Here is a 14,440-nt window from a genome sequence, read left to right as displayed (position 1 = left end):
AGAGTTATGTGTGTGTGTGTGTGAGAGAGATAGTGGCAACTAGTGTGTGTCTGCTGGTGTGACAAGTGCAGAAGTGAACATGTGCGTGTGTCTGTGCGTGTGTGCGCGAGCATGTGTGTGGTGTGTATGATAGGAGAGAAAGCCAGAAAAGAGTACTGTATGTGTGAAACCAGGAGAGCGCTCCCTTAACCTCCAACCCCTTCACACGCACACACACACACACAGGCCCACCCCACCTCCACAACCCAGAGGAACGTGAACCCTGTGTAGAGGAAGGGAGCCGGGGCTGGCTGGAGGAGGGGAGGGGGGGTCGGGTTGCAGGACTTGTGCTACATTTGCAAACTGGGGAAATATATTTAGCCCTGGCGGGGCAGAAACAGGGACACGAACACGCCGAGACCCAGAAGGAGGCTCGGTATGCAGCCGTCAGCCATTCAATGCCCCCGCTGACGTGGGAGAGGGGCTGGGGCAGTGTCCAGGGAAACCCCCCTCACCTCTCTCTCTCTCTCTCTCTATTTCATTCCTTCCTTCTCAGCCCTCTGATCTCATTCTTCCCAACAGCTCGTCCTGTCTCTTTGTTTGTCCGTGTATCTCCCGGAAAAAGGGGTATCAGACGGGGGGTCAATCTGGATATGAGGCAAGAGTAAGGTTCAAAGAAACAGCAGTGAAGGAAGGGCAAAAAGGGCAACAACAGGGCTGTAACAAAACTGGGTGTTTGACTATTTAAGCCTTTAAAGTATCTGCTGAATACTTTTATGTAATTACACATTTAGTGTGGACTTTGGACGCTGTTAAAAAGTAGGTGTGGTTGGCAGGGTGGTGCCTGGGCTCCATTGTGTCCACAAGAGGGCGACCTCTGACACTGTCAAAAAGGCTTTCTTCACGGCCACAGCCCTGACCGCCTCTCCCTCTCTTCCGTTGGTACCCGATGACAAGAAAGTCAGGAAGAAAGAAGAGCCGGGAGCAGCTACGCGGGGCTCTGCTGGGATTCATCTGTCAGGGCCGACAGGAGGGCCGCTTGTCTCTCTCCAGCATCTCGACCCTCGAAACCTTTCACATATGGCGACCGGGCCCGAGACAGCCTCTTATCTTTGGGGACAGAATGATGGATGTTGGTATTCTGGTGATAGAAATAGGACCATGTTTGACGGATAAAATCTCTGGTCTGGAGAGAGTTTGCGTTCCTAAAACGAAACATTTGCATTATTCATATTCTATAGTGCCTCTTTCCCCACGGGGTATTTAATCTATGCAGAACAGTGTGTGTGTTACAGAAGGCGGGAAACTTTTCACACCTTGGAAATCGCACTTTTTAATTTATTCTCTATATCTCTTTTATATGAAGATGAAAGTGAAGAGGTTATAGAAAATGAGGGAAACGATGCAACAAAGGTCTTACGAACGCAATATGCAAACACTTCTTACATGCAGAAATTAAACTTTCTTTTGCTCAAATTAAGAGTGCACATATGCTTTTTAACATTCAGTAGTATTACATAATCCACTGTGCACTGGTCAGTTCTTATATGGAGCCTGAAGGTGATCGGGGAGGATCATGAGACGACGCCGTGTTTACCATATAAAGTGGCTATCAGTCACTAATAAATGGAGCACTGAAAAAGCTGCTGCAGAGTCACATTAAAAGGCAGGAGACACTGAATTGTGGATCTGGCTTTTCAATATGAAGCTCTAACTGTTCGTCCTAAATCAGCCGGAATGAGTCTCATGTTTTACCTGTTGTTCACTTGTTTTTCAGCATTTTCCAAAAGCACTGACTTTTGGCCACAAATTAAAACATTTCCAGCTGACTACCTTTAAGTGTTTCAAAACTGGTTTGTTTTGTGGATAACTTTGTACCTTGTAAAAGTCTAGTGAACGATAAACTCTGAAGGCTTGAGCCTATTTCTCACTGGTCAAAAAACCATGCTAACACCCGGCTTTTTTGCTTAGTGGGAAAGGTTACAATCGGCATTCAGACCCGGGTCAAATGACTGCAGTAGACCCGGGTAATTATCGGCTCGGCTCCGATCGGCAATGATGGGAACACAAAATCGCTAGTCCCCGCCCTCTTTCTGGCACGATGCTATGTCGCGCATTAAAGTTCCAGCCGCTGTCGCGTAAATACAGAAGAACAACATACAAATTTGTTCTTTGTTTCGTGCAAGATGCAGCATCACTGACAAGACAGTGAGGTGAGGGAGCTTCTCACCAAAGAGTATAACGTAAGTTCTTTGTGCGCGCTATTGTTTGCTAACCCTGTCTCCGGTGCGTTTGTGGCGTCAGACGGTGACGCAGCACCGACACCGAAAGGAGTAAACTCCACTGGCAAAGGGAAAAGAGACAATCAGCATTTATTAGGGGGTCTTCCCGGGTCTGAAAAACCTGCATCAACGCGCTGATTTTGGTTTGTCAAGCTAACAGCAGGACATGCTGTTGCTCAGGCATTGCTCTGTGTTGTGACGCAGCTAGAAAAACTAAAGATTCAGCAGGCACAATGTGAGTCAACTCTGGGTCTTCTCTAATGATGATTCAAACCGACGACTTTACGGCAGCCACTTTCTCTACTGATGTTCTGATGAAGTGAAACACGGATTATATCTCTGGTATCTGCAGCAACTTTCTCAGCAATTTGCAATTACTTGTCGGCACAAACGCAGTGATTGTTTTTCTTTATTAGGGGACGAGGGCCGTAGAGGGCCGTTAGTATTTATGAGTCCAGACTGCCTCTAAAGGACCCTCCTTTATCATCCTCGTCCTTTAGGAGATCCACAGAACTAGGACACAGCTGTTACGCGTGGCTGCCCCTCTGATTTGATTCATGTTATAAAGCTTTACTGTTGTGCGTGAACGTGTTTTAGTTTCCTGCTTATATACGTCCTAACAGGGCAAATTCTCCCACCATACTCCCGGAGCAACAAAAGACATGTTGCCTGTCTCACACAGCGGCAGCAGACAGCCCCTGCCGTCTCTGCACAACTGAAGACCAAACGTGTTCGTGTTGAACTCGACACACAAGCCAGCACTGCACAAACACGTAAGATGCACCCACACCCACACGCGCACAAACACAAGCCCATCTAAACATCGTTTCCTTCGTCTCTCCATCCCACTGTGCTTGCACACGGGGGGAGATTCAGTAGACCCGGTCGCCATGGAAACCGGGCTGAGTGTACCAGCCAGCTCTACCGTTGGCTGATTGTGGCTCTCGTCTATTTGTGTGTGTGTGTGTGTGTGAGTGTGGTGTGGTGAGTGTGCTCTTGCGTAGGTGTGTGTGAGACTGTTAAGCCTATACAGGGCTCTGCTTTGAGTTGTTCAAGGGGAGGCTAAAATCGGCTATACGTGCAAAAACCTACAGCGCGTCTGCATGCTGCTGTTTGCGTGTTTTTAAAGCCTAAACGTGGTTTCAGAGTTGGCGTTTGTGTGTTACAACACAGAAAGAAGCTTCATGTATTAAACGGCTGAGTTACTAAAGCAGTGTTTGGATTATGAGCAGCATTTCAGGTGTTAAAATCCTCTGCCGGCCTTGGTGAGTGAAATGCTGTGAGACAGGGGAGGACGTTTTTCTCAGGAAGTGTTAAATCATCCCTACAGTAATGAGATCCTTCTCCAGTGCGAGCCATTATGAATTGTGCCTAACCTGCAGGCCTCGGTGCACGTGGCCCTCCTGCAGGCGCCGAGTCGCCGAGTTAATGAAGGACAAGGCAGCGGGAAGGGTGATGTGTGTGTGTGTGTGTGTGTGTGTGGGCGAGGATGCAGCTAACCTTTAGAAACCACGGGAGAGTTCGGCTCCCCGCGGTCACAAACAGCAAGTTTTTTCCTTTTTTTCTTAAGCAACAACGGCCCCGAACAGGTAAATGTCATTCAGCGCGGGGCAAATCATTTCCTCTCACAAATGAAGAGGTCAGAAGGAAAAAGGGCGGCTTTGAGAAATGTCATGTCCAGACAGGGCTGCAGCTCGGGTGGCGTGTGTGTAATCTCTTTAACCCCGCCTCCTAAACTCACAGAGGAGAAGATGAACTCCCCTCTGATAAAAAAAGCTTCTTGACTCATTCTGCTTGACAAATGACGGATGCAGATGGGATGGAGTTAGGGTCAGATGGGAGAAGTGAGCGGGTGGGGACTAATAATCACCATCAGAGCCCGGGAGGAATCTCTGCGTATGTGGCGGCTCCTTCACGATAAAGCCGTGTGCGTAGCGGTAGTCACAGGGGTTTTACTGTCGTTACTGAGATGCTATCGAAGCCATTTGGATGTGTGAGATGGGTATGTGGGCTGCGACAAACACAGGTGTGGCGAGGAAGATTCGCCTTGTTTGAAGACGAGGTGATGACAGCTGCTAGAAAAAACTGCAGCGGGATTACTTTTCCTCTCATCATGCGTAGCAGAAACTATTATTGTACTCGTTCTATTAGCCTGCTTCTGCATTACTCTTTTTAATTATAAACCTCAAATTCATTGATATTTGGCATATTTGCTCTTTGAAGTGTGCTCGGTCATGTCCTTTTAATTTTATATACCTCTCAGGCAGAAACTCATGCAGGAGATTTCACTGTTGGCACAGCTTATAAAGCAAATCATGCAGGAAAAATAAAGCCAGTCGAGCTTATTCTCCGTAGAGCAAAAAATGTTTAGTGGCGTAGAATCTAATTAATTGGTTGTACTCTTTTGGAATTAGAAAATATTCAAGGGTAACGCATGACTTAGACAAATTCATACGATTTAATAGCTTAAAGGGCCAGTTAACTGATTTTGAGTGAGGACGGAGTGTATGCGGACGCCTAGAGAAAAGGCGTTGCACAGAGGGAGCGCTTGGCCTTTTTTTGTGCGGCCGTTCCGAGCGCTCCGACTTGAAATTTTCTGAACTTTTCAGAAAGGCACTGGTATCATCACGCTGCTTTTATCAGGCAACCAATCAGATGGGGCACCACTCGTCACCCTGGTTACCACAAACATGGAGGAGCAACTTTCCACCTGGAGCTGAACATAAGACAAACAGCATCACAATAGAGACCGAAAACCCCTTTGGTGGGGGCAGATCGGCCGGACACTAACTGTTGCTGGTAAGTGTTGCGCTTTTATCGCCCTTCACGTGGTGAGCTTGTTGTTAGCTGTGTAGTATTGTTGTCATAGAAACAAAACCACGTGCAGGCGCTTCATCCCAGCGCCCTGCCAGCGCTTTTCTGCCAGAAAAAGGTGCTATATGGAGACGGGGCCTTATTCTTTTCTTCGTCATATATGACACTAGACTGAACTAGTTTGGTTTTTAGACTGCTGTTTGGATAAAACAAGCTATCAAGGTAGATCAGCTTGGTCAGTGAAGTTGAAATGAAACATTTTTTTGACAAAACTGTTAATAAATTAATAAATAAAATAATTGACTACTTGATTACGTCTTTAGTCCAAGAAATAAACAAATTAAAAAATCCAAAAGGTGACTCTCAAAAGGGCTTATTTGTCTATTTGTCTCTTAAACGATTTGAGAGAAAAAAATATATTTAAAAAACAATTAAACTTGTGCTCCAGGATGATCAAACTTTTTAGTCTGATGTAAACCTTGACATGGAGACTCTGAGTTCCCGGCATTAACAGCCCTCACTTTGACCCCATTAAACTTTCATTTGAATCTTCATTAAGTAAAACGATGGGAAGGCATCTGGATTAGCGGCCTGCAGGAAGGATTAAGTGTGAAACGTTACCTGTCGGACAAAGCTGTTGGAGGTGGTGTCAGAGGAGGTGCTTCCGTCCGAGCGCTTAAATCGGCTCTTCCTCTTGGGGTACTTTCCCTGGAAGCGGAGCGGTTGGAGGGGAGGGGAGGATGAGGAAGGAAAGAGAACACAGAAAAAGTTTAATTAATTTAATTATGATCTTTAATAACTTATCTTGACATACTGTATCCCGTAGAAAACCTTGTTTCCGGGGAGCATGGCAGTCATTAACATTTGGCCCAGCGCTCGAAGGAGCTTCTGAACATGATGAGGCCGTCGGACACAAGCAGAGATAAAACAGCGGGAGTCTCAGACTGAACAGGGAGAAAGTGCTCCATGAGCGACCATCGTTACTTGTCATTTTTCATGTTCTGATGCAAACAGGGGACCTTGTAATCAGATTGGCAGACCCCGGGCAAACGGTCTATCCGGGTTGGGCAGAGGCCACACATTGCATTATGAGCCCGTCCAGCCCACATCGGCAGGGTTACACAATGCCGACTAATCACATTTGTTGGTAATCAGTAATAGCTCTGTGGAAGAGCATTAGACCGCAGATCAAGAGGTCTTTGATTCAAATTCGGATGCTCCCTGAACATTCAGTCATACCTCTATTTTTCAGCAGAGGCCGTGAACAGCATATATTAAAGGCCTAGGGCGGTGCTTTTGCAATCTTTACCTTGTTTATGACAGATCCTATTTTAGATAGTAGATAATAACACCGTTTAAAACAGTTTCCTAAAGCACAATGTGACATCGGTTAGTTCTGTCCAAAACCCGAACACGTTCAATTAGCAGCAATTTCAAACCAGGAAAGAAGAGCAGAGAAGAGGCACAATCGATTAACGGTTCACTCAGGACAGTTTGCTAATCATCTGCGACTTGCAGGTGTGTTGTGTTCAGGTGCAGGGTTGAAAGTCAAAGATTTCAGAGACGACTGTAACACTGGAAACCTTGTAATTATAAAAATTACCTCATTAACACCAGCCTACTGTTTACCGACTAACTTATACATGAATACGAAACACCTGCAAAACTTTCACTTAAATTTACTGCACACAGTATTTTTAATTCTCAAAAATGAACATACAGGTTCAATGTAATAGATTTTTTATTTTATTGTTGCAAGTTGCAATTAACACTTTACTAATGCGGGCCGGATATCAAACCTCATTACTTTCTTAATACTAACTGAATTGTGTCTTTCACACAGAGCATGAAACGGTGAGGTTTTAAAAAGTTGTCATTCAAAGTCTGTTTTGTCTACTTATTGTTGGACTAATGTATTTAGGGAAAGTTCCTACATGTTTGGTTAAGACAGCATTAGGGCCCGCTCAGACAGAACGCGTTTTGCAGGCTGTAAAACGCGAGGTGCACTGCACTGCCTTTTTTGTGGAAGTAAACACCCGATCAGACAGAGCTCGTTTTAACAGCTGGGGGTGCCTTTTTTTTCTACTGTTGTTAAGGCAACCACCGAATCATTAGCCGTCATTAACCTAACCGTTATATTGTAAACTGACAGAAGGCCCGCCTCTCCTTTCATCTGATTCGACAATGAGAAAAAACGCCCATGATGTGGGGCGCTTTTCTGCTTTGAGTTTAAGTTTTTTCAACTCGAGGTGTCCAGAGCGTTTCCTCAAAAACATGAGGCACACAGAGCGAAAAGCGTGAGGCGCTCTGCAACGCAAAAGCAGCGCACAAAAAGCGTCCCTCCCCTCTGAAAACAATGACAAAAACCTGCCCCAAGCTGCTGAAACGCGTTCTGTCTGATCAGGCCCTTAAAGTAATAATCTGGAAGATTTTCATTGAAATAAATGTCTGTTAAGTCTCTATCTATCACCTGATGAGGTAACACAATGAGCCTATGGCCCACTGATGAAAGCCTTTGCATTTGCAGTATTATAGACTGGGTGTCTGGTGCAACTTTTGCGGAAAAAAATCACAAGCGGCGCCCAGTTAGTGACGCGTTTTCCATCACCCAGCAGTGGTTGGTCTGCCAGAGAGGGTAGGCGGAGCTAAGCGGCTGCTTTTCCGGTCTCTGCAAGTGTTGCGAGTAAACAGTAATCTACTATGGCTGAACAAACAAAGAAAAGATCGATGACTACAGATACAACTTCAAAAATAAGTGAAAATCCAAAGAAAAAGAAACAAACTTGACGCTCAGATGAAGACAAACAGTCTAAAAAGAAAACAACCGTCAGCGAGGAAAATCAATTGTTACAGCCGGAGCCAACTGTGGACGTCACACATGCGACGCTGTCTGTATTTAGGAAGTGTGCTCCTGCAATTACTGTTTGTCGCCATAGGTGCTGATAAAGAGAACAAAACTGAGATCTTCAAGATTACAACTTTAAACACAGGTAAAAGAAAAGGTGAGGCATATTTTATATTTTTTTATCTCCAACCAGACTCATCTTTCGTAGAGCATTTTCAAAAGACTGGAGTATCAAAAATGTAAAAGAACTACAGTTTATTTTGAAAAGTTGATAGGAATGATATTAAATATTCAGAGTGAATATTCTTGCATGTATTCTGTTCACTCTGCACGGGCACTTTGACAAACGCTATCTGTGTTAACTGTTTGTTTTTTCGTGCACATTGTAAAAACACAATTACAGTATCACACACTTGCTTACAGCCAACCAACCAGACAACAATCCCTCAGCCGACACACACAAACACTATGTAAACATGTCCAAATGTCTGTTGCTGGATCAGCAGGACAGAAGCAGTGACAGGTTAACAACACTGAGCTCGCCTCCACACTGTCTTTGGTTATAACTGTCACATCACGTACGACGGGGCACGCCGAGGCCCTCGGATGAATGACGCCGTCCTGCCTGCCTTTAAACAAACATGACCTGTTATACCAGCGCTAACTGGTGCGAACATAAAAACACACAGCGTCCGAGAGGTTTCCAGTGTGAACAGATGAAAGAAAAACACATCTGTCACTCGCTCATCTCCCTAAGAGGAGCTTGGGAATTCATTTGAATATATTTTCGACCTCCTGCAGCTAAATATATAACGTATCAACCCTGTGTGTCCTGCTTGATTTACTGCGGCTGATGGGCCGGATGAATGCACCGCAGGCTGCACAGAAAACTGACAGTGAAACACGCAACAACAAAAACTGTGTTGCAAACTTTTACAAAAATGCTTTCTGGCTTTTTTAAGTGAAACTCGGGGTGATGATACGTGAGAAAAGATGTCGATGTGCAACTGGCATCCCTGCTGGTAAATGTTTCCTCCTACGCTGCCTGAAAAAGTTGTTCAAGAGTCACGACTTTACAGACAAAGTTGTGTTCGCTTATTACTGCTCAGACTTGTACTCCCTGATGCTTCTTAATTTGCGTCTCTGTATATTAAACATCAAATATTCTGATCGTGTTAAGAGAAAAATCATACTTTTTGACAATGTTTTTAGAGATATCTACTTGCATCTTAACACCTGGTTGTGGCAACAGTTGTCTTCTGCATGTTTTATGATGAGATGTAAAGATGCAAGTCACAGATTGTTTAAGGAAAGGATATATGTGTAGTTTGCATGCAGGGAGAGCTGGAGTTATGTATCTATCTATTCATCTATAAATTCTGTCTTAGTAACGGTCAAATGCTCGTATGTTTACTTAAAAAGTTTCTGCTTAAAGGGCCAGTTCACCGATTTTCAACCTCAGTCATATCATACTATTATGGGGAGCTGATGCCATTACGGTAGAAATAAAAACATTATTTCTCTCTGTGCCTCCGACTCAGACTCCGTAAAACACGTCATCTGGCGGAGGCCAGGGAGCTCGCTAAACTACACTTCCTCAATCTAGGACGCCCGCCTCCGATGTCATGTCTCGTTCAAAATCGTCAGGTCTGAAATGTAGACTGCAGACCTGATGATTTTTTAGACGATCCACCGTTATATTCTTGTCGTCATTCGGATTCTGTATCGCTCTGAGCCATTGCCTGCGTCTCTCGCCGGGCTGTTCCTTTCAGAGGGAGGGGCAGTTTAACAGTTTATCTAAAGCATAAATGAGGTTAAACAGATATATAAACAGTTGTGTCATTAACAGTAATAAAAATTCCCGACATTTCCTGCTTTCTCTCCATTGCAGTTCAATGGATAAACACTGTCTGTGAGAAGACAGTGGAAGATATCCACTTCATTTCACTGACACAGACTGCTGCGTTAGTGACATGAAGCTTACTATTGAATTTGTATTTTTTGCACAAAACCAGGACTGTGGATTTTGCTACCCATTAAATTTGCCAGGATAAGCAGAATAATGATCACAGCAAGCCAAAACAGTTTCGTTGTTTTTATGGATATCTGACCTTTGTTTTAAGACTGGTTTTTGAAAATATGTACACCTATCCATACCGGGTGTAATTCAAAGGGTTATCAGAGCTTCTCTGTATGTCGACAGGCCGATATGACTGAATTCTGATCACAATCTGTGGCGTAACTGCCTGTACTAACGTGTTTGGCCGGGTACAAATATGTGAACAAATCAAAGGGTTATAGGGTTAACGTAGAAGAAGCTCTGCAAAACCTTAATGTTAAAAATGGACTGTTCTATTATAAATCGTTTTTATGTTAGCGTCTCTTCTTGTCTGCAGATAAGTGACTTAGACAACACGATTACACTGTGGATGCTTCCCCTGCTGAGGCTGTTGCTGTTCCATCAGATATCTCAGCATTTCAACTGGTAAATAAAATTATGTCATAACAGATAAAATCACAGCTTAACACTAAGTTTAACACAAAAAAAACCCCCTTTAAAGATCTTAAAGGATGTTCTGTTGACGGGGGCACTGCTTCCACAAGTTCCCAATACACTTAACGCCATCTGTGTGTATGCAGGTGGATGTGTGAGCATATGTGTGTGTGTACAGGGGTCCCTACAACCGGAGTCACGATAGGGTGAGTTCCTGTCTGCAAAGGGCAGGGAAATGCCACAGGAAGCAGGGAGGGGAGGTTTCCTGTTGGTAAACATCCTCCCAGATTAGGAATATAATTAAAGTGGGTGTTGTGTGTGAGCTGCAGGAAAGCAGGGAGCTTGCAGGGTGGTGGGTGGAGGCCTGAGGGTGGCAGGGTGCACAATATCACGACTGTGAAAATGTACACTCTTCTAGACGTTATTCTGCTCGCACATATCCTCACTGATCTGCAATCTAACGTCCGTCAGCAACGCGATCTTTAATCTAAGCGACCCTCAGGCGACGAATTCAGATCAGCTCTTGGCAGCTCATTTCTTCTTCTGTGGTGTTGTGCTGGGTAGCAAACTCCGACCGTCTCCTTCAGGATATTAGAAATGCTGTTCCCTGCTTTGCAGAGTTATAAATACATATAGCAGCATGACCCGCTGCAGGTCTGCATGAACTTTATATCTAATTGATCAGAGGTGCCACACACAAATACAAGCACACACACCATTCCCCGCTGCCTGGCACAAATAGGGGGTCCATCTGTTTCTCACCACGGCGATCTGACTTCTAAAAACAGACAGGAAGAGGTGAGATGGGGAGAGCAGGATGGAGATAAAGAGGATGGAGAAGGAATCAGGAGCGTTGAGGGGGAAGAGTGGGAGTACAGAGGAGAGAGCAGGACTTGGCATGGTTTGAAGCGTTGGTTGTCTGTGGTGAGGTGGTTTTTTTTTTTCCTTCTCCAGAGAGACAATGAGCGAGCTCAGCGTGGGTGTGTTTGTTCTAGATATTCTCATCATTTTTATTTTTCATCCATTTAAAGTGTTATGACTAAACATGCCCACAACATCATGTCACTTCCTAACAGCCACAGGCTATTTGTAGCTGTTAAAAAAACAGAGTGACACCATTGAAAGCTGAGGGATACAATTGTAAATGGAAGAGAAAAATGTATCGCTTTACTAAGTCGTGTTTTTGTGGGTGGTGGAGGGTCTTAGAGAAGATTTTCTACAGATTGAAAAACAGATGTGATGTCACGCACAAGACCTGAAATAAAACTCCAAATGACACGTTTCAAAACTTAAACTGAACCTGTTTTTGTGATGAAATAAAACTCCACTCTCCTCCAGCTGAGCAGATCAACATTTAGTCCAGAATCTGTTTAATTACTGATTAATTAAGAAAAGGCGTGGTTTTCATAAAGACCCAATGAGCGGAAAGCATAAAAACAAGCGTTACATCATGTCCTCACATACGATTACACATGGGAGACTTATTAAAACCAACACAATTATCGGCTAGACACAGGCCAAGGATGATCGTAAATCAAAACCCATAAAAGCTTAAACTAAACTGTAAATTTACTTCCTTTATGAATCAATACAATCCGGTTTGAATCAGTGCTCTTGCATTTTTAGACTCCTGGTGGCGAATTAGGCGACTTAATTGCAGAACAACCTGTTAATCGTCAGAAGTGAAGAAACGCTTCACTGGCATTAAAAAGCGTCTGTGATAGAAATGTACGATACTTTACGCAGTTATTTTTCGTTAATCTATCATCATATTTCAGCTTTTGTGTTCCTTGTTCTTACCTGTGTGTGTGGATGATGGTCGAACATGTCCATTTGGATCTCCTGGGTTGAGGTCGAAGGCGTCCTGGACATACTACTTTTCTGTACCATTGATTTAACTTTTTCAAATCTATTTTCAGTTTCGTGTGTTTATGATGGTGTCGACTGACTCATCTTTTTCTTTTTTCTTCCAGGGAGGGTGAAGCCGCTGATGTATCTGAGCTGCCTGATAATATAATGGCAACAGCTGCCTTCCTCCAGCCTATAGCGTTACAAACTGGCGCACCAGGCTTTCACAGTACAGTCAAGTCAGCGAGATGACGCAATAACACATCCGGTTACTGCTTTCACAATAAAATCCTAATTGCTAAAACTACTAGACTAAGAAAGTTACTTTCAAACATTATATACATTTTACATTTACTTCTTTATTTAGGGACTGCGGATGAAAATTAGCTTAAGCTAACTTTGGTACAATGCATCAAATGGTAACATTCATGTTTAATATTGTACATGGTCCCTTTTAAAATAAATAATTGTACTAATTTTTTTTTTTTACACAGTTTGCAGTATTCAATCAAAAATGTCTTTAAAGAATTATCTATCATCTTATGTCCTAAACTGCAACGCAATGTTACCATTACATATTTGATTATGAATCCTATTATAAAGGGCCAACACAGATATAGGCTGGACAATTAGTTTATGCAATTTGTTTCATTATTAAACACCTATGATTTTAATTGCAATTTTAATAACCAATGTTGCAGTGTTTAGTTGTAATTTTAATAGCTTTTATTCTTATTTTATTTTGTCTCTAATTTTATTATTTTCTTACGGGCTTAAGGAGGGGCCGGGGGATTGGGGTGACTGATGTGTGATGTCATATGTCTTGTAAGCTACTGGATGCCTACATTTCCCTTGGGATAAATAAAGTATGTATCTATCTGTCTGTCTGTCTGTCTATCTATCTATCTTTGTGTGACTTTTAAAGAATAGCCTATTATTCATGTAGCCTAGTATTATATAATTTGTGGCAACTGTTGGGCTACCACACCAAGCAGTAATAATAAAATTGAGTGGGGGCATAGTTATAGTCATAGTGGTAACATAACAAAAAGTAACCCGATAGGTAAAAACTATCTCGTCTTCAATCGCATATGCTTTTATTGTGAAGGCAAATTCCGCTTCCTGCCTGTGTGTTACCGTGGCCCTCTGTCTGTCTTGACTTCGTTTCTCTCCGCTGTTCGCTCCTCTGACTCCAGCTGGGAGCCAAGGTCCACGCCCCACAGAACAGACCCCACCTTCGCTTATCGATTGATGAGAGAAACAACCGAGCTCTGCTCATGGGGGAGCAGAACTTTACTTAGGTCATTAAACATGCCAGGAATTAGAGATATTTAAGTTTGAGGCCCCTGGTTAAGTTCGATTCAGGGGCTTCAGGTTTTCTGAAATGAGACCTACAGTGGAGGACCAAGACAGCAAACACATAATATCACCTACTGGGATATTAACAATATGATATTCATATTCCAATCAGTAATTTTGGTCAGTATCTACGTAAAAGACAGCTGTGTCAGTTGATAATGGCACAAAAACAAAACGTGGATGTATAAAGTGTATTTATACATCCACATCCCCATATTTATATCCCATATATATTTAACAGGTCCTTTATTAGTAACAGCTAACCTAGCTAGCTTGCTTAAATCAAAGTTATAAACACAACTTTAGCATTTCATCACGCTATAAAGCCGTGTTAGCAAACAATTATATATCTACATATCCAGCAAAAGTGGAAAAACAGTGCATTACAAAACATTTGGAGGAACACTTAAAGTTTCATGTTGAATGTACGTCCAATATCCACTCACCTTTCTCTGTTTCTCTCTCCAACTACCCAGTTAAACGTCCATTAGCTAATAGCTAGCATCGATGTTCCACTTGCTTTCAACAAGCTAGTTTCCAGCTCGCTGCAAATCTGGGTTTATTGAGGTGTTTTGAAACCGAGAGAAAAGTGATTATTTGCGTGTTTCTTTTGCTCAAATTTGAACATTGGACACCAGTGGATACATTACTGTACAAACATTAGCTACAAGCTAGCTTGAACCGGAAGCACCAACTGCTTCTCTGTAGGTGTCATTTTTATACTCAGCTTTGACTGAACTTAAACTCACCAGGGAAGAAATTAGTATTAGTTTTTCTTACAGTTTCCTAGTCTTTCGTTTCTATGTAATACTAGATAAT

The 14,440-nt window shown here is 43.1% G+C and overlaps 1 protein-coding gene across 2 annotated transcripts in view; it reads right to left on the bottom strand.

Moving 5' to 3' along the window:
* The window catches only part of cacnb1 (calcium channel, voltage-dependent, beta 1 subunit), a 35,607-nt gene extending 23,148 nt beyond the window's left edge, over positions 1–12,459 (bottom strand). For both annotated transcript variants that reach the window (XM_069676407.1, XM_069676408.1), the window contains exons 1-2: positions 12,215–12,459; positions 5,697–5,783 (exon numbers count right to left, since the gene is read on the bottom strand). In XM_069676407.1, coding sequence (XP_069532508.1) covers positions 5,697–5,783; positions 12,215–12,304 — 177 coding nt within the window. In that variant the 5' untranslated portion in view covers positions 12,305–12,459. The remainder of the gene's footprint in view (positions 1–5,696; positions 5,784–12,214) is intronic.
* Positions 12,460–14,440: the final 1,981 nt, after the last annotated feature.

This window comes from Semicossyphus pulcher, unplaced genomic scaffold (genome assembly GCF_022749685.1).
Source record: "Semicossyphus pulcher isolate SPU_LCO1_2020_fin unplaced genomic scaffold, fSemPul1.0.p SCAF_25, whole genome shotgun sequence".
Classification (NCBI taxonomy): domain Eukaryota; kingdom Metazoa; phylum Chordata; class Actinopteri; order Labriformes; family Labridae; genus Semicossyphus; species Semicossyphus pulcher.
The sequence above is the reverse complement of the archived record's forward strand: the minus strand, read 5'-3'. Positions and strand labels throughout refer to the sequence as shown.